Below are 20,985 nucleotides of genomic sequence, written 5' to 3'. Positions count from 1 at the left end.
CCCCTCCAAAACACTGCCACACCAATGGACAGTTTCAAGTTCATACAGTCACCTGACCACCGAGGCCACTGATTGGCTATGGGATCAGATGACTGATGGACAATGATGTCATCACTTCTGGTTCCATCGATTAATCACCTGACCTTGCAATAAGTGACCTCAGCAGTGAGGTGACTGTATGAATGAGACATCATCACTTGTGGTCCCAACAGAGACCACCAAAGAGGGTTTTGAGATGTAAATAATGCTTCTTTTAAGTTTTACAATGATCTCTTTCTTCTGATTACTTCTGAAAAAGGGATGAGAAAACCCCTTTAATTACCTCCAGAGACACTGTTTGTAGCTGTTTTGCACTCTGAGGATCCCATTCTGGTAAATCAGAACTCCCTAATAAAAATCCCTAAAAGTGGACTTTTTGCAATTGGGTCTCATTAAAAATTTTGCATCGTTTGGATTTTACAGTCTCTTGTTTCCTTGCACATTGCTGGCTGCAGAATGAGTTAATCGGGAATCTGTCAGTGAGCTCTTTCTGATGGGAGAGTTTGTAACTCTTTTATCTGTTTTCTGCTCAGCTGATTTATGACCAACAAGTTCAGCTCAACGGTCATGTGGTCATAAATCATCTGAGAAAAAATGGATGAAAGAGTTATAAACTTCCTGTCAAAACGAGCTCACTAACAGATTCTCAGTCAACTCTTTCCGCATCCTGCAACATTCAACGTCATAGAAGGCAAACGGTGAAAAATTTTTAATGACACCCAATTACAAAAATGATATTTAGCACAAAGTACATGCATTAAAGTAAAAATAATATAAACCCAATGTTGTCCTAGATCAAAAATCCACTTTGCAAAAAATCACAAGTTCCCTCGACAATTTAAATGGATAGAAGTGGATAAACGTTGAATCATAAAAGTTAATGTAATGGAGATAAGTGTCCCCTCCATTTCTCTTGTTTTGAAGCAATGGGGCTTCTGTGCCGCTGTCAGCTGAGAAAGCATCTTGTATGATAGACAGATGTTATTTAGAGGGAGCAGATGGGAAGGCCACAGGCTGGGAGATTAATAAATTGCTGAAGATTGTATTCATTGAGAATGGCTGTTTGTTTAAGCTCTAGCTGTAATTGGCGGTTTTCAAATTCAATGTGACCGTGACCGCCAAAATAAATGACTCCATGGAGATCTCAATGCTGGATGTAAAGTGACAATATTACAGCGATTATTAACACAACTGGAGGCAATGCGGTATAGGAAATTAGCTTAATTTGTACCAATCACATAAAAAAAAAATTCTAAATTCTACAAGAGTCAAGAATTCTAAAAGAGAAGAACCACCTCCCAGAATCAAGAGATCTTCATTACTCTTTCATGTCTGTACAGGGAAAGGAAGAGAGAAAACCTAAAAGTATAACAAATTTGTGCCTCGTTGTTGGATTGTATCATGGAGATCCGGTGATGATTTTTAGGAACCACCATGGGGTAAAAATTTGGCACCTACAAAGCAGTTTAGTAAATTAGCTTCATTTGTAACAATCGCAAAAAAAAAATTCCAAATTCTACGAGCGTCGAGAGTTCTAAAAGAGCAAATCCAACCCCAGAATTAAGAGATCATCATTACTCATTCATGTCCGTGTGGGGAAAGGAAGAGAGAACACTCACAAGTAGTACAAATTTGTTCCTCGTTGTTGGATTGTATAATGGTGGTCCGTTGATGATTTTTAGGAACCACCATGGGGTAAACTTTTGCCACCTATAATGCAGTAGATTTGCTTTTCTGGAAAACATTCATAGAAGAGATAGAAGAGTAACATCACAATCCATTTGGCAGGAAGAATTAGGAAGATTGAGTGCCGGTGACAAAGTTAAAATTCAGTACTGACGATGAATAAGGACACTTGGCTTCTTGACCAACTAAAGCTATGTCTTACTCTTGAAGGACAAAGAACAAGGTTGACTAAAGGACTATATATCATGGAAGCTGCTCATACTACTAGTACGGAGCTCCTTGAGAGAAAGGCTCATTGTCCTTTTTGTACTTGGTGATAAGAAGTTCCATCAGGACAGTAATGTTAGTCCTCAAAGTGGAAAATGCACTAACATAGTAAAAATGCGGTGGGAGCACCAGGACCTCTTGTTATGATTGAATAGGAAAGAGTGTGTTCGTGTTGTGACGCCTCTACTCGAAAAGCCCTTTTCTTTACCCTGGGAGATGGGGGACTCGGAGACGGGTCCTACGATGGAGAGATGGAGTGCAGCCGTGGCCCGGACCCGACCCTTGCTCAGGGCCATCACAGTTAAAAAAGATAGTGAGGGCTTATCCGGGTTGAGTGGCTGGTTAACGACTACGCCACCTGTGGTACCTGGTGAAGGGCAACCAGCGCCGCTGCAGTCCACTGAGGCATGGTGTTATGGCGGCCAAAGTTATTACTACTCCCCACAGGCGGAGCGTGGCCTCAGGGCAGAGGGACAGGATGGAGGGGGTAGTAGTAGAGGAGTACCGGCCCTGCGTCGCACGGAGTGGCGTAGAATAAACAGTCCGGAGGCCATAGGGGTGAACTTCCAAGGCTTTACTCACATAGATGGCATGATGAAGGTGACTCCCTGCTCCCCGCGGAGTCCTGCGGTCACCAGGGACGGGGGTCCGACAACCTCCGAATAAGTCCAGCATTCAGTCGGGACCCTACTCCAGAGTGTTCCTGAACTACAGGCCGAATCCTTTCCTGTCCGTGTGTGTGCAAATAGGCCTGGTCTCCCTCTGAGCTCCTCTCAGAACAAGGGCACGGGTGGCAGCTCTGCTCCGTCTGATACCCGGTGGAATCCTCAGGGCCTACCGGGCTTTCCCGACCAGGACATAGAGTAGCAAGGTCGGGTGTCGGGGGCCGGTACCCCTTTTGCAGCCGGACTCCCTCTGAATATATCAGGTTGGCTAGGACAGGTGGCGTACTCCGCTCCGTCTGCATCCTGCCTGGGATCCATTTGCTATGGAGCCACACTCTTAAGCTCCGGGCCTTCTTGGTCCTGGTCCTTGGCTGGGTTGAGACATGCCCAGTCTACAACCTGCCCCTCGACCCAAGGCCGGGGTGCGAGGGTTGCGTCTCCATCCGATGCAGGCCCACACAGGATCTGCGCTCCGGGAGGGAGGTCACAGTGCCAAGACTTGACTACCGCTGTCAGTCAAAGAACGGTCAGTGAACAGACAAAGAACCTGGACCAAAGATGGCTCTTTATTAAATATGAAATTTAAAGTGTAACTAACTTGTAAGTTCTCCACCCTCACCCACTAACTGGTTCCCCTAACTCTTGGTTCCCCATTCTCCCTGTAACCAGGGGAGCAGCACCTAGTGCATTCTAGCCCCCTCTGGTGGAGAAATGTGGTGTTGGATGCAAGGCTGGGTCACGACTATCACACTGTTCTTACCTCAGAGGAGGAACACTACACTCCATTAGAGAAGTGCAGCATCCCTGTGGCGGTCGAACCCTCAGGGGCGCCACACTGTCAAGAAGCTCCTTAAAAGGGCTTCATTTTTATATCCTCTACGAATGCCAATGTGTTGAATCTTTGTCTGGATGTAGGGAACGGACCCAGATTTTCAGAAAATACAATTACATGTTGACATCAAGAAAACAAGCATTATGAATAACAAAATTAAGGAAAGCAACCCCAAAAAAATCATGAGCACATGAGAGACTGAAGACCGGGATAGAGAGAAGAGACCTTCTGAAGAACGGCCATTCATATGGTCTTCAGGAGCTGGATTATTTGTACCATGATTTTGAAGTGTTGCCATGAAATTCTGGTCAGATGTCAGAATTACCAAGACCTATAAAAAAAAAGGTCTTCATTTTTGGAATTTGATTGGTCAAGAATCTCAAGATGTCAATCATACACATTCTAAAAAATAATCAAAGGACACTTTTGGCTATCACCAATTTGCTTTTCATTGGGTCTATGGCAATGTTCACATGGAGTATTTTCATTCAAAAATGATAAGATGGAAACCTCTTCAGGAGGAGTTTTTCTTTTTTGAAAAAGGTTTTTATTCCAAAAGCTTTTTATTTTTTAAGCCATTCGTTTGGAACAGACTTCATCACAATTTGCTTCAAAGAAGTGACGTGTACTTTTTTCCTTCAGATATTTTTAATAACACTTCTTCAAGAAAAATAAACACGCAAATACGTAACTCCTCATGTGAAGAGCTAAATGGATAAGAAGGGATTTCCAAGCATTTTTTAATGGGGTTCTTGAGCAGCATTTTTGAGCAGATCCTCTTCAAAGACTAAAGGCCCCCATACACATTAGACTAAGGTTGGCTGAACCCACTGATATCAACGGGATCGGCCAACAGTCTGATGCATATGGGGGAGCTGACCAACTGATGGTCGGGAGAGATGTCATTTGTGCATGTCTGATTTCATACTGCCATTCTCATTTTCTCCCATAGATAAGCCACTGGCCAACTCGTCAGTCGGCAACTTTCTCATAGAGAACACAGTTCTTGGCCAAGCCAGCAGCTGAGATGGCCAATCAATCAACCAAAGCATTTTTCGGTCAACAGCCATCTAATGTGTATGGTTGACATAAGAGCAATTCCAAAAGTGGGCTTGGTTATAAGCTCTACAACTTCAACTAAGGAGATAAAATGATGGAGGTCCACTATACAAGGGCCATCACGAATATGGAGATAAGGACTTTGGGTTGCGTCATCTACTAATCATTCCCCTTTCTACTCGAAGCCCCATAAAGTTAGGGTTTTCTATGTTCCCAGGAGTGAGAGAAGTATCATGATGTGTAGATCGTAGATGAAGGAGCAATGTGTAAGTTCCTCTAATCTATAAGGTTTGGTAAACCTCTCCAATCTCCTTGGACAACGCTGTCCCAGTTTTGATGGGCGTACTTACTTTATGATGTCTGGTATTTATTACTATTCTGAATAAATCGCTTTCCCCTGTGTTTGCGAAGATGAATTTGTGTGCACCAATATATTCCTCTCACTGGCTCCATAAATCTTATTATATGAGGATACACGATCCCCTCCAGTCATTTTTACATTTTATAAGGCAGTTGACTGGGAATTTCAACACCGCATTGTATAATTACGAAATACTTTTATTTTTTTACTACTCGCCCAGTGTTTGCGCAGACCAGGGATAGAATATCTATAAGGTTTCTGTAAAATGTCAGCATGTATTTACTGAGTGCGAAATATTCATTATTATTTATTATATGGTCACTTGATAACGTACGTTGACCTGGATCCTCTTATTGTGTTGCACAAGAGAATGGACTGACATGGCCAACGCTGGTGGTCACAAGGGGTACATGAGCCATCTGTGTTTAAAGGGGTGCCTCAGATGGCCAGGAACCTTAAAGGGGTTATCCGGTTTTGGAACCCCCTTTATCTCCAGCTACAGTTTGTTTCAAATAAAAAAAATGCGCCTTACTCACCCTCTCTGGGCCCAGTGTTCCTGGTGTATTATTTTTTGCAGTGCTGCAACCAATCAGTGAGCTCAGCCTAAGTAGACGGCACTCAGGGCTGCTGAGTTCACTGATTGGATGCAGCGTTGTCGATGTAACGTTAGTAGTACAGACAATAAGAGTCATCATCAGCAGTGGCAGAGACTCAGTTCTGGACCCAGGGAGGGTGAGTAATGCATAGTTGCTTTTAAAACACACTTTAGCCGAGGGAGAGTGGTTTTCCGAAACTGAAAAACCCCTGTACCAGCTCCCTAACTTTGACACAGGCTCAGTAATTGAGGCTTCTTTGCCGGCTGATGATGGTTGTGTTTTTCAGCCATCATCTGCCTCTAATAGCCAAGGGTGAATCAGAGCTGTCAATCTGTGACAGTGTCATTAACAGCATGTGGCCCAGAAGGGGGGAGCTGTTCTAACAGCCCATCGGCACCCCAGGAATGAGATCGCGGGTCGCCAGTGGGTTATCATATCAGCCAGGGGTCTACTGAAGACTTCCTTGCCCGCCATGACTGTGTTCCTATGAAAATCAACCTGTGGTTGTTTCTTACAACCCCTAACACACATGCGTGCTCAGTTCGGGAAAAGGGCAGAAGGTTAAGGCAACTGACAAAGGAACAAAGGAATGGGGAGACGTAATTCAACATGCCTGATCTTTCTCTCCCCCTCGACATCCGTTAGAGAAGATTTAGGAGGCCACCGTAGATGGTGAGCCGGTCTTGCCGAAAGCGGCAACCTAATGTGTATCGGGCCCTATAAAATATAAACTTAGGCCCCAATTCATTCAGGAAACTGGTGAAAAACAATCATCAAAATTAAAATGTTTGCACAACGTGTAGTTTTGTATGTTATTGAATAGGAACTTGGAAGTCAAAAAGATTTTCAAACCCTCCAAGACTTCTTGCTCCATCCTGGCGTACAGTCAGAGGCGACATGCCTCATAGTCAGATAATTCCGGCACCATCATGCACTGCTGTGAAATTATTTTCTCAGGGGGTCTTCTAAATATTTCCTCTCTCTTTGTGAAATCCTCGGTGCCTGAGCTATGATCATCAGTTATGACCCCTTTGGAGTTTCCTTCAGTCACGTTTGTTAAAAGGAATATTTTCTGTCTTGTGAAGTTAAGATGCTTTATGATTCCCTTCCACATCTGTGAACCAAAGACTTAAAGGCACGGAACTCACCAGACAAATATAGAACTGAGTCTGCTTAAAGACACGGATACACAGTCACATAAAGAGGACCTATCTTCAGGTCAGAAGTGGCCAGTTTTTGATCCTATTTTATTTCTGCTTGTTCCCCTGAGTATTCCGGTTTTTGTTTTTTTTAAATCCGCCTTATGGTTCCAGAGATATGGGACATTTATATTCAGGGCTAATTTTTATGGTTTTTACAAAGTGGGCGGTGCTCATAGGGTAATTATGCAGAGCTGCCTAAAGACTCGCCCCCGAGGAATCACAAAAATACCATAGAAATTTGAACTAAATAAAAAGCACCATATCTCTGGAACTGATTGGCGGATTTAAAAAAAAATAAAATCGGAATACTCAGGGGGGCAAAACTGGTTGAATACTTGCCAGCAATTCTGATTTTGCCAGGAGGGTTCCACGAACTGAACCTCAAAAGGGGTGAGACTTATAAAAAAAATCATCTAAAAGTGGCAGTTTGGAGGAGTTTCTGTATTTTTTTCTGGGGGTGGCCCTGTTAGTAGGTATGTGGTTGGCGTCTGAGATTAATGTATAGAACAAAGGGGTTTCAGAACTTATTAAATCATATATAGATATATCTATGGGTCTTCCGGAAACCTATGGGAGCTCTTGGACCACTAGCTTTTGGTTGACATGTCTAAAAAAAATGGATCATAGGAGAACTTAAAATCATTGAGTAGATGGGAGTAGGGTCATATAAAACCCATCCATTCATCTTCATAACAGTAGTAGGGTCTATTTTTATCATGGGTTGGTTATTGGGCTAAAGGTATTGTCCACTTTGGTCGATCACTTTTTTTTTGTAAATTCCTCCCACCCCCCTCCGTGATAAACTGATTACAGTGTTTCCGATGGTGATCAATTCTAGTCTAATAAGAAATCAAGAAAATTTCCTGCAGCGCCCCCAGAGGAGAAATGAAGAATTACACAATTCTCATTGAAATTAGTGCCCATCTTTGTAATAACTGGGCAGTTTAACTATGACTTAATGGGAATTTATTGTATAAAGGACCCTTTCTATAATGTCAATAGCCTCTTAAAGGGATTTTCTCATGAGGACAACCCCTTTAATGCTACATCTAGCACCATGCATTATAGCAGAAGATGCCTGTAGAGATACACTAAGGGGCAGCATTGAAGCAGAGAAACAGATGTAGCAGAATTCTGAATGTGATTGGAATATAATAACCTGATTTTTAGTATTTTCAGAGTTTTAGTCACGTTATGAATTTTAATTTTTTTTGCCTGTTTTTTCACAGTAACTACAGTGCACTGGTCGGAGTGTGGGTCTACGGATTTTTCGTGGTCATCCTGCTTATTCTCGATCTGATCTATTACTCAGCAATGAACTATGATATTTGTAAAATGTACCTTGCAAGGTGGGGGATCCAAGCGAAATGGATGAGGCAAGGACAGCGGCAATGGAATAAAGCAGCACCGGAGCCTTCCCAAGTACAGACTCAGTCTCAGATGTCACATGCTGTACACACTTTAAAAGGAGATACTGTTAGTCCAACACTGATGTCCTTTCAGACTTCAACTGCCTGGTAAGACGACGGATATTCCTTCCCATTGCCAAATATTTTTTTTAAGTGAAAAAAAGGATGCTTTCTTCAGAAAACAGCGCCACATTTGTTCTCAGGTTGTCTATGGTATTGCAGCTCAGCTCCATTCACTTCAATGAAACACCAGCTTCTAAGGCTTTAACATGTGTGTAGCGGTAGTTAGAGGCTACATGTGAGGAAGCTGAGGTTTGTATTCTAGGTTGGGCTATGCTATATAAGGAGGCAGGCTAATGCACCACTTAGTCCATAGCCGCCACCAGTCCCGAATTTGCCAAGACTATCCAAAATTTTTATAACCATGAAGCTCTGTGACTCAGTTATGATGTGTAACCACCAAGTTCTGTGTCTCATCATTGATATGTGACCACAAAGCTCTGCATCTCAGCAGTGATATGTAACTCCCAAATACTATGCATCAACTATGATGTGTAATCATTAAGCTCTGTGCCTCAGTCATGTTGTGTAACCACCAAGCTCTGTGGCTCAGTTATGATGTGTAACCACCAAGCTCTGTGCCTCAACTATAACATGTAAACACCAAGCTGTGTCTCAACTATCTATATATATAATCGTCTTATCCCGTCTGTCTGTCTGTCTGTCTGTGTGTCAGTCTGTCCAGGAAATCCCGCGTCGCTCATTGGTCCGGCAGCGGCCAATCAGCGCCGCGGGATTTCTGAAAAAAGATGGCGGCCGTTAGCGGCTCATCTGCGGGACGGAGCTGAGCGGCGATGCAGCTGGGAGATGAGCGCCGCGCCGGCAACAGCAGAAGGAACCCGACCGCCGGACCCATCTGCGGGACGGAGATGCAGCCGGGAGATGAGCGGCGCGAGGCGCTCATCTCCCGGCCGGTAGCAGCGGATGGACCGCCGGCGTCGCTGACCTCCATGCGGAAGAGAGGAACGGGCAGCGGCGCTGCAGGCCGCGATACTTCTGCTGCGAGTGCCCGCTCATGTCCCGGGTTCTCGCAGCGGAAGTACCCGCACAGGCAGCGGCGCTCCCCGGTCCTCACCAAGACGATTCGATGATTGGTCGCAGTCTTCGGACCCGACCAATCACTGATCTTAGCGCAAAAGTTAAACACCGCTGTGCTGATTGGTCGCCAACGCTGCCCGCGACCAATCACCGATTTGGGCGCCACATTTAAATATCGGCCGCGACCAATCAGCACAGCGGTGTTTAAATCTGGAGCCAAGATCGGTGATTGGTCGCGGCCGATATTTAAATTTGGCGCCCAAATCGGTGATTGGTCGCGGGCAGCGTCCGCGACCAATCAGCACAGTAGTGGTTAACTTTAGCCGCAAGATCAGTGATTGGTCGCGGGCCAAGACCGCGACCAATCACCGATTTGTGCGTCACATTTAAATAGCGGCCGCGACCAATTGGATGTCAGCGCCGCTCCCCGGTCCTCCCTTCACACCCTAGCCGCATGGATGTCAGCGGCGCTGCCTGTGCGGATACTTCCGCTGCGAGAACCCGGGACATGAGCGGGCGCTCGCAGCAGAAGTATCCCGACCCGCAGCTCCGCTCCCCGGTCCTCCCTTCACACCCTAGCCGCATGGATGTCAGCAGCGCTGCCTGTGCGGATACTTCTGCTGCGAGAAACCGGGACATGAGCGGGCGCTCGCAGCCGAAGTATCCGGACCCGCAGCGCCGCTCCCCGGTCCTCCCTTCACACCCTAGCCGCTGATGTCCCCACAGTATCCGCATGGTGTTACAAAGGTCCGGACATTTGTGTTAAAAATCGCTGATTGGTCGCTGGCGCTGCCCCCGACCAATCACCGATTTGGGCGCCACATTTAAATATCGGCCGCGACCAATCACCGATCTTGGCGCCAAATTTAAACACCGCTGTGCTGATTAGTCGCGGACACTATTTAAATGTGGCGCCAAAATCTGCACAGGGAGGGTGTCGAGGGAGGACCGGGGAGCGGCGCTGTGGGTTGGGATACTTCTGCTGCGAGCAGTCGCTGATCTCCCGGCTTCTCGCAGCAGAAGTAGCAGCACAGGCAGCGGCGCTCCCCGGTCCTCACTAATACGATTCCGCTCCCCGGTCCTCACCAATACGATTCGCTGATTGGTCGCGCTCTCCGCACGCGACCAATCAGTGATCTTGGCGCTAAAGTTAAACACCGCTCTGCTGATTGGTCGCGGCCGCTGCCCGCGACCAGTCACCGATTTGGGCGCCACATTTAAATAGCAGCCGCGACCAATCACCGATCTTGCCACCACATTTAAACACTACTGTGATGATTGGTCGCGGACGCCAGCCGCGACCAATCAGCGAGCTTGGCGCCAAATTTAAACAACGCACTGCTGATTAGTCGCGGACGCTAGACGCGTCCAATCAGCGAGATTGGCGCCAAATTTAAACAACGCTCTGCTGATTAGTCGCGGACGCTAGACGCGTCCAATCAGCGAGATTGGCGCCAAATTTAAACAACGCTCTGCTGATTGGTCGAGGCCGCCGGCCGCGACCAATCAGCGATTTTGGCGCCAAATTTAAACCCCGCTCTGCTAATTGGTCGCGGATGCCGGCCGCGACTAATCAGCATTATTGGCGCCAAATTTAAACCCCGCTCTGCTGATTGGTCGCGGCTGGCAACCGCGACCAATCAGCAGTATTGGCTCCAAATTTAAAACACGCTCTGCTGATTGGTCGCGGTTGCCGGCCGAGATCAATCAGCAGTGTTGGCGCCAAATTTAAACACCGCTCTGCTGATTAGTCGCGGTCGCCGTCCGCGACCAATCAGCAATATTGGTGCAAAATTTAAACACCGCTCTGCTAATTGGTCGCGGTCGCCGTCCGCGACCAATCAGCAGTGTTGGCGCCAAATTTAAACCCCGCTCTGCTGATTGGTCTCGGTTGGCAACCGCGACTAATCAACATTATGGGCGCCAAATTTAATCCCCGCTCTGCTGATTGGTCGCGGTTGCCGGCCGAGACCAATCAGCAGTATTGGCGCCAAATTTAAACCCCGCTCTGCTGATTGGTCGCGGTTGCCGGCCGACATCAATCAGAAGTATTGGCGCCAAATTTAAACACCGCTCTGCTGATTAGTCGCGGTCGCCGTCCGCGACCAATCAGCAGTATTGGCGCCAAATTTAAACCCCGCTCTGCTGATTGGTCGCGGTTGCCAGCCATGACCAATCAGCAGTATTGGTGCCAAATTTAAAGCCCGCTCTGCTGATTGGTCGCGGTTGCCAGCCGCAACCAGTCAGCGATTTTGTTGCCAAATTTAAACACCGCTCTGCTGATTGGTCGCGGTTGCCAGCCGCGACTAATCAGCATTGTTGGCGCCAAATTGCCGGCCGCGAATAATCAGCATTATTGGCACCAAATTTAAACCCCGCTCTGCTGATTGGTCGCGACCGCCGGCCGCCACCAATCAGCGATTTTGGCGCCAAATTTAAACCCCGCTCTGCTGATTGGTCGCGGTTGCCAGCCGCGACTAATCAGCATTGTTGTCGCCAAATTGCCGGCCGCGAATAATCAGCATTATTGCCGCCAAATTTAAACACCGCTCTGCTGAATGGTCGCGGCTGTGACCAATCACTATTATTGCCGCAAAATTTAAACTCCGCTCCGCTGAATGGTCACGTTCGCTGGCCGCGACCAATCAGCATTATTGGCGCAAAATTTAAACCCTGCTCTGCTGATTAGTCGCGACCGCCGGCCGTGACCAATCAGCGATATAGTCGCCAAATTTCAACACCGCTTTGCTGATTGGTCGCAGTTGCCGGCCGTGACCAATCAGCGATTTTGGCGCCAAATTTAAACACCGCTCTGCTGATTGGTCGCGTTCGCTGGCCGTGACCAATCAGCATTATTGGGGCCAAATTTAAACCCCGCTCTGCTGATTAGTCGCGACTGCCGGCCGTGACCAATCTGCGATATAGGCGCCAAATTTTAACACCGCTTTGCTGATTGGTCGCGGTGGCCGGCCTCGAGCAATCAGCGATTTTGGCACCAAATGTAAACACCGCTCTGCTGCTTGCGCCCGGTCGGCCGCATACCTATTCTAGAATACCCGATGCATTAGAATCGGGCCACCATCTAGTAATGTATAACCATCAAGCTCTGTTTTAACGATGATGTGTAACCACAAAGCTGAGTGTCTCAACTATGTGTAACCACCAACCCAAGGTCTGTGTCTCAGCTGTGATGTGTAACCCGTAAGCTTTGTGTCTCAACAATGATGTATAACCAACAAGCTTTTTGCCTCAACTATGATGTGTGACCACCAAGCTGTACCTCATCTCAGATGTGTAACCATAAAGCTCTGTACCTTATCTCTGATATAAAATCACCAAGTTCTGTGTCTGAACTGGGCAGTGTAGCCACCAAGCTCTATGTCTCATCTCTGATCTGTAACTATTATTCTCTCTGTCTCAATTGTCATGTATAACCAACAAGCTCTGTGCCTCATCTCTGATGTGTAACCACAAAACTGTGCCTCATCTCTGATATGTAACCGCTAGTAATGAGCGAGCATGCTCGCTACTGCTCGGTGCTCGCCCGAGCATCTCCCTGCTCGAGATGCTCGGCACTTGCCGTGTATTTTCCTGCTCAAGATGCTCGGCGCTCGCCGAGTATTTCCGTGGGTTACTTGGCGGGAGCGCAGGTCCCCTCCCTGCAAGTTTGGCGCTCTTTACTGCACCAATTAACATGCAGGGATTGTCTGCCACTCACTGTAATGCCGCAGCCATGTTGGTTGTGGCATTACAGTGATTGACTGGCCGTACAGCATCATCAGGTCTATATCAGACCTGGCGCCGCCATGGTCGTCACAGTCACTCCGGAATCAGACAGTGTAGGGAGAGGTGCTGGTGAGCTAGGGAGATATTTGCTTGTTTCTAGTTAGTGTAGGTATACCAGACAATATTAGAGACACATATCCATCTCAACTAACAGTCCTTCTGAGGACTAATCCAGCTGCAGAGATATCAGTGCTAGGCAGGCAGGCAGGATATATAGCAGACTGCAGTGCACATAGCAAGAGGGTCCATTCCAGTTCTGTCTGCTGGTGCTTTTACAGATATTTGTAGAAATAGACCCAGGTATCAGGGGCCAGGAATAAATTTTTTGTATCTTAATCCTGATTAATTGCTTAAAAAGCAATCCAGAGAACACAGTTTTCTGCCCCATTTGCTTGTTGGCACTGCAGAGTACAGCCAGGTCCATTCCATATTACAGCGCTAAAAATCCGGCTATTTTAAACTGAGGTCTATTTCTGGCCTCCATTGAATTTTGTTGCAGTGTGTCAGTGAACTTATTGACACGAGGTCGGCGTTGTTAAAAATAGTTATCTACAGGCCAGCTATTTAAAACTGTGGTTTGTCCGTCACACGGATCACATAGAATTGCGTTGAAAATATTGCCATTTCTGGCCTCCATTGAAATTTTGTTGCAGTGTGTCAGTGAACTTATTGACACGAGGTCGGCGCTGTTAAAAATAGTTACCTACAGGCCAGCTATTTAAAACTGTGGTTTGTCCGTCGCACGGATCACATATAAGTTCGCTCCAAATTCAGACATTTGTAGTGAGCGTGGAAGATATTGTCCTCCATTTAAAATGGGCAAGGTACGTGGCAAGAGACAGAGAACTGGACGTGATGGTGATGATGGTGCATGCAGAGGCCGAGGCCGTGAGAAAAGCTGAAATTGTGCCACAACAAACACCCACATCTTCTCGCTCGACCTTCCTGTCCCAATTAATAGGGGACTGCAGAACACCACTACTGTATTTAACACAGAGCAGTGTGAAAAGGTTATTGGTTGGATAGCAGATATCACTTCCAGTCACTTAACAACCACCACCATCATCACCCTGTCTTCCACATGGTCAAGTCTCAGTAGCCTTGAGTCTGGACCGCGTATTCCTCACCCTGATCCTCCTTCCTCCCACCATGCCGAGTGCCCAGAGACAACTGATCCCACACTTGGACACTCTGAAGTGCTGTTCACTATTCCATTTATAGATTTCGGGCCTCTCGCCTGGTCCACTTGAAGCGGGGCAAGAGTAGATCGCATGTAGCGATGCCCAAATATTTGAGCAGCCATGGTCATACAAAGGCGACGGTGGGAAAGTGTCACAAGAGGTAGACAATGATGAGACACAATTGCCAGAAAGTCAGGAGGAGGACCAGGATGGAAACTGGAAGACGAGGTGGTGGATGATATAGTAACTGACCCAACCTGGCAGAAGGACATGTAGAGTGAAGAGCGAGGACAGAAACACACAGGGGGAGGGGAGCACCCCAACAGGCAGGAACAAGCAGTGTGGTGGCCGCAGACGACGGAAGTTGCCAGTACAACTGTTAGGTCTTCCTGAGTCTGGTTGTTTAAAGACTCTGCCGATAACCTCAAAAAGGCCATTTGCACCACCTGCCAGGCCAACATCAGCAGGGGTAGCAAAACTACCATTCTGATCACCACCAGCTTGATCAGACACATTTCAGCAAAGCACCCGACTTTGTGGGCCAAACCCCATGGTCTAGGAACAGTGTCTGCGGGTGACACCACTGCTTCTTCCGCTGTTGTGCGTGCAAGCCAATCCCCTGTTCATAGTGCATGCGAAGATGCCTCCTGCCCTGCACCTGTCATTGCACTCTCTCAAATAGCGCTATCAGCTAGCACGTCCTTGTCCCAGCGCAGCGTTCAGTTGTCCATACCCCAGTCCTTGGAACGCAAGCACAAATACGCAGCCAATGCTCCACAGGCCACACTACCAAATTCCCACATTTCATGACTGCTTGCGCTTGAAATGTTGCCTTTTAGGCTCATGGAGACGGAAACTTTCCGCAACCTGATGGCGGCAGCCATCCCTCAATACTTGGTCCCCAGCCGCCAGTATTTCTCCCGGTGTGCCGTCCCCGCATTACACAAGCACGTGTCCCACAACATTAGCCGTGCCCTCAACAATGCAGTTACAGGGAAAGTCGACCTAACCACGGACACGTGGACAAGTTCTTGTGGGCAGAGACGGTACATCTCACTGACGGCACACTGGGTTAACATAGTGGAAGCCGGGACCCAGTCGAACCTTGGGACGGAACACATCCTCCCGACGGGGCCTTAGGTCAATCAGGGTTGCCCCCACAGTCTACAGCTCCTGCACCTTATCCTCCTCAGCCTCCTCCTCCTCTTCAGCCTCCATCTCCGAAATGACAAAATCAGTCACAAGCTGGAAGCACTGCAGCACTGCCTCAGCCAAGCGGCAACAGGCTGTGCTGAAGCTAATATACTTAGGTGACAAACCGCACAATGCTGAAGAGCTGTGGACAGCTCTGAAAGAGCAGGCAGATCTGTGGCTGACACTGCTGAACCTACAGCCAGGCATGGTCATGTGTGACAATGGCCGGAACCTGGTGGCGGCTCTGAGTCGAGCTCACACATGTACCATGCCTGGCTCATGTGCTTAACCTCGTGGTTCAGCGGTTTCTCAAAACCTACCCGGAGCTGCCGGATCTGCTTGTCAAAGTACGCCGCCTGTGTGCCCATTTTAGAAAGTCAGCTACAGCTTCCGCCGCTCTTGCCGTGCTTCAGCAGCGTTTGCAGCTTCCGGCTCACTGACTGGTGTGTGATGTCCCCACATGTTGGAACTCTACACTGCAGATGTTGGGAAGGATTTGTGAGCCGAAGAGGGCAGTTGTTGACTACCAGCATCAACAAGGCCGTCGGTATTCAGTTCAGACTCCACACATAAGACCTCAGGAGTGGACATGGATGTCAGACATCTGTACCATCCTCCAAAACTTTGAGGACTCCACCAAGATAGTGAGTGGCTATGATGCCATAATTAGCGTCACCATCCGTCTTTGTCTTCTGAAACGCTCTCTGCTCACAATCAAAGAGGATGCATTGCAGGCGGAGCATGATGAGTGTTAGAACCCTCCTGTTTGTTTTTTCCTTCTTGTGTTTTGCGGTCACGTGACCATCTGCCTTTTTATTCCAGCTCTGCCTTTTTGGCTGTGCTGGACTTCAGTGTTTGACTGTTTCTCTAGCCAGGTGCTTCTGTGCCTTTCTAGGTCAGTTCGTTTGGTCCTTCTGGGACCTCTAGTACCTTTTTGTCTGTTTGTCTTTTTGTGTTCTGCAACAACTTCTCTGTTTAGGAGGTGTCCCATTTTTGTTCCAGTCCTTAGTTCTTTTAGGGACCCCTCCCCTTATGCTATAGGTCTTCGTTCAGACTAGCCGAGGACTAAGGCTAGGAACAGGCAGCCCGCTACATCGTAGGGATTCAGCTTAGTCTTACTGTAGGGACAGTTTTCCCTTATCTTTCCTTAGTACATTTTGCAGATCATAACAATGAGATGGAGCAAGGAACCATACAGGGTGATTACAAACACCCGAGTCTCATCTCATCCCAACGTGGATTGGATGACAATGAGGAAGAGGAGGAGGAGGAAGAACAGGAGCTAGTTTCATGCGCTATAGACGGTACTACCTGCACAACAGTCATGCCGTCTGTTCAGCGTGGATTGCCTGAGGACAGGGAGGAGGAGGAGGAGAGCATGGTCAGTCGTCCTCTTGGTAAGGACACGGAAGTCTTGCCTGTTAGCAGTCTGGCACGCATGGCTGAGTTTATGTTATGCTGCCTTTCCCATGACCCTCACGTTCTCAATATTTTGGGTGACAGTCATTACTGGTTGGTGACACTTCTAGACCCACGCTACAAGGAGAACTTTCTATCTCTTATTCCTGAGGTGGACAGGTCTACAAAAATGGGGCAGCACCAGAAGGCCCTTGTTTCGGAACTATTAAAAAAATTCCCATCTGAAAACACTGGCGGCTGAGGTCACAGTTCGTTGGACAACCAAGGAGTATAGCCGAGAGAGACACAACTCCAATCCAGAAGAGGCAGGGGAACACTGTCAAAGTTCTGGGAGAGTTTTCTCAGACCCTCCCATTGCACAGGCCCTGAGGCGCGGGGTACTCTCACAAGGAGTGCAAAGATTGGGAAGATGCTGTGGGAGTACCTTGCCGACCGTACCAACGTCCTCCGTGATTCCGCTGTGGCTTACAATTTTTGGGTATCCAAGCTGGACACGTGGAATGAACTGGCTCTCTACGCCTTGGAGGTCCTGGCCTGCCCTGCCGCAAGCGTTTGATCAGAGCGGGTTTTTAGTGCCGTTAGTGGAATTATAACTGATAAGCACATCCGACTGTCAATTGAAAATGAAGACAGGCTGACTCTTATGAAAATAAACAAGGTCTGGATTGGGCCAGACTTCTCAACACCACCGAATGATAGCAGCGTAACATAAACTCAAATCCAGTGTCTTTTTTTGGGAGGTGTATTCCCATGCACCTTTTCACACCCACACATGGGTATATGACGCGCCCCCTGGGCCAAGTGTACAGGCGTGTGGGTTACCCGGAGCCGGGTCTCTGGGGGTTGTAGTCTCCGTGGCGGCGACCCGGTCCCGTGGCTCAGGGTGGTCAAACCAGTGGCAGTCTTTATAGGGTTTTGTGGTTTTAATGTCCGACTACGCCACCCGTGGATTGCGGTCAGGGTGTACCGCCGCTGCGAGGCAGTCCGCTGAGGCTGGTGTGGTATGCGCAGCTAAAGATAGGATAACTCCCCACGGGAAGAGTATGGCCTCAGGGCAGGGAATGTGGATGATGGGAGTGATGGTGTGCGGGCGTCCCAGTACTAGTAGTGCTGTATGCCGTGAGAAAGCAGGAACGACTCAGAGTCTTTGCAGTGCAGTTCAGGGTCTTTACTGATGATATTAAGGCAGACCCTCCCGGGAGTACTGGCTAGCATGAGGGGCCTGGTCAGTCTGCGAGCAAGCAGGAGTTCCCCTGGCCAGGTGGAGTTGTAGGCCTCCCCGTCTATCTGCACTCTTCCTGGCTACCTTGCTGTAAGCGAGTGGAAGTAGCCCACGTCCCTGAGTATACCGTGTGGTGCTCACCCGTATGGCTGGTGACTTGGGGCCTTCTGATAGCCTCCGCTCCTCGATGGCGGTGCTGGTCCCTTCCTTGTGACTGAGCCTCCGGGCTTCTATGGCCAGAGGACCTGGAATCCCCTGCCGGCTGGGTTCTGCTGCTGGACTTAGAGGTTCCCACAGCCTCGGACTCCGTTGTTCGGTAGTAGTCTCTTCAGCCAGGACGAGCAATATATCTGCTTCCAGTCCCTGGCACTCAGCTCCTGCTCCTACAGAGCTCCTAGCTGTCTCTTGCCCTGTGTCTGGAACTTCACTCCAGGCTCTGTCTCACTAATCCCGCCCCAGACCCAGTTTATAAGGGCAGATTCCTCCCCTCCCAGGTCTGGGCAGGAGGTGTTGCAGGCTTGAGGGCTCCTGACCAGAGAAACCTCCCAATTGCTCTCAGACATAATATTTCTATTACTGTGGTAACCAGACCCCTGGGGTGCCACATATACGCTTCCTGATTTGGGCTATTTGCTCTTGTCCTCCTCCTTCTCCTCATCCTCATCCTCCACCACCATATCACCAGGGTGATGCAACATCCACATAATTTTTTTAAAGGGTGTTTATGATGCCCTTAAAAAAAAATGTATACAGTATATTCATGTATACCCCCCAGGGGTAAATGTTTGTCAGCCCATACAGTTAGTGCATGGGCATTACAAGTTTAGGTGACCCTCTCCTTTCTAATGGGAACATTTTTTTATGAGGCCCTCCTCCACGTCTTTTCCAAGGTGCATTGGAGTGCCTCACAATTTTTGGCAGCCTTTGCATTTACTGCATAGGTCAACACTATGGGAGACCCACTTCTTAATAATAGGAACATTTTTTCATGAGGCCCTCAAAGTCTCTTCCAAGGGGCATTGGAGTGCCTCACAATTTTTGACAGCCCTTGCATTCACTGCATAGACCAAGGCTGTGGGAGACCCACTTCTTAATAATGGGAACATTTTTTCATGAGGCCCTCTACGTCTCTTCCAAGGGGCATTGGAGTGCCTCCCAATTTTTGGCAGCCTTTGCATTCACTGCATAGGCAAACATAATAGGAGACCCACTTCCTTATAATGGTAACAGAGGGATTTGGATAAGCTGGGTAGGTGGAGCATTAAATGGCAAATGAGGTTTAACGAGGAGAAATGTAAGGTCATACATATGGGAAGGAAAAATGGAAGTCACCAGTACTCACTGAATGGGAAATCATTGGGGAATTCAGAGATGGAGAAGGACTTGGGCATCTTGATTGATAGCAAACTAAATTGGAGTGCCCAAAGTCAGGCCGCTGCTGTAAGGGCAAACAGGGTAATGGGATGTATCAGAAGAGGTATAGCTGCAAAGGATGAGAACATTGTTCTTCCACTGTACAAAGCACTGGTCAGACCACACTTGGAATACTGTGCTCAGCTATGGGCCCCAATATATAGAAAGGATATAAATGAGCTTGAAAAGGTACAAAGGAGGGCAACAAAATTAATAAAGGGAATGGAGGGACTGCAATACCCAGAGAGGTTGGCAAAACTAGGACTATTCAGCCTGGAAAAGAGAAGGTTGAGGGGGGACATAATAAATGTGTACAAATATGTTAGGGGACAGTATAGAGATCTTGCCCGGGATTTGTTCAAAAGGAGGGATATTACGGTAACAAGAGGGTATTCACTAAGACTGGAAGAGAAAAGGTTTCAGCACCAGCATAGGAAGGGGTTCTTTACGGTAAGAGCAGTGAGAATATGGAATTCACTGAGTGAGGAGACGGTAATGTCGGATTCACTACACCAGTTCAAGCAGGGACTGGATGCATTTCTAGATACCAGGCAGATTTCAGCATATACTTAAAAATAAAATAAAATAGTAGGTTGATACAGGGATTTATTCTGACTGCTGGTTTCAGAGTCGGGAGGGAATTTTTCCTCAGGTGAAGATTGGCCAAATCATTTGGGGTTTTTGCCCTCCTCTGGATCAACTTTAGCAATTACAGAACTAACAGGTCGAACTTGATGGACGCAAGTCTTTATTCGGCTTTACAAACTATGTTACTATGTTACTATGTTTTCAGGAGGTCCTCTGACCTCCACATCTCTTCCAAGGGGCATTGGAGTGCCTCCAAATTTTTGCCAACCCTTGCATTCACTGCATAGGCAAACACAATGGGAGACCCATTTCCTAGCCGGCTGATGGCTCTCTAACAATAGTGAGTGCCGACTGCTGACCCTTTAAGAATAGTAAAGGCCGCCTGATGGCCCTATAAAAATAGGCATTGTGACTTTCAGAGTCCCTCCTTCATAAATGAAACCGAATGTGTTTGATCATGTCTCACACACTATATGGCCAAATAAGGTTGTAAAATGTTAAAATGACATCTCCTGGTGAATGCATTTGTCTTGGTTGAAAACAATGCAAAAGTGCAAAAACGCATCAAAAACGCTACATGTGAACATAGCCCAAGGTGTGGAGGAGCATTTTTGTTTTTAGTTATTTATTTTGCCTTTTATACAAGTCATTACCCTGAAAAGGATTTTCCTTAACATATTTCCCAGGAAAATCCATTTTGGTTTGCTTTTTGTGTGTTTCATTGTGAGTCTGTAAAAGTGGCGTAATACTCTGACAACATTGTTCACAGCAGTGACCTGGGAGTCGGAAATGCTTCCAGGGGTCTTTCACATGCTGTTCCCATGCCATTTGAGCACTGCTCCCATCGATTTAGGCAATTTTTAGGCCCTCTGCAGACCGCTGGGGGGAGCCGCCTGAAAAATGCTCGAGTTTCCCATAGACTTATATTGGGCTTGTTGCTCGCGTCGAGCACCCGAGTATTCCAATTT

At 47.6% G+C, this 20,985-nt stretch overlaps 1 protein-coding gene across 3 annotated transcripts in view; it reads left to right on the top strand.

Annotated features, from left to right (window-relative positions):
* SHISAL1 (shisa like 1) overlaps window positions 1-20,985 on the top strand; it is a 154,890-nt gene that overhangs the window by 113,239 nt on the left and 20,666 nt on the right. For 2 of the 3 annotated variants that reach the window (XM_073650044.1, XM_073650046.1), the window contains exon 4: window positions 7,937-8,228. In XM_073650044.1, coding sequence (XP_073506145.1) covers window positions 7,937-8,228 — 292 coding nt within the window. Of the gene's footprint in view, window positions 1-7,936; window positions 8,229-20,985 lie in introns of those variants that run through there. The other variant, XM_073650045.1, reaches the window with a different exon arrangement.

This window comes from Phyllobates terribilis, unplaced genomic scaffold, assembly GCF_046119375.1.
Source record: "Phyllobates terribilis strain yellow unplaced genomic scaffold, ASM4611937v1 Scaffold_10__3_contigs__length_209671492, whole genome shotgun sequence".
Taxonomy (NCBI): domain Eukaryota; kingdom Metazoa; phylum Chordata; class Amphibia; order Anura; family Dendrobatidae; genus Phyllobates; species Phyllobates terribilis.
This window is presented reverse-complemented; position numbering and strand designations above follow the sequence as displayed.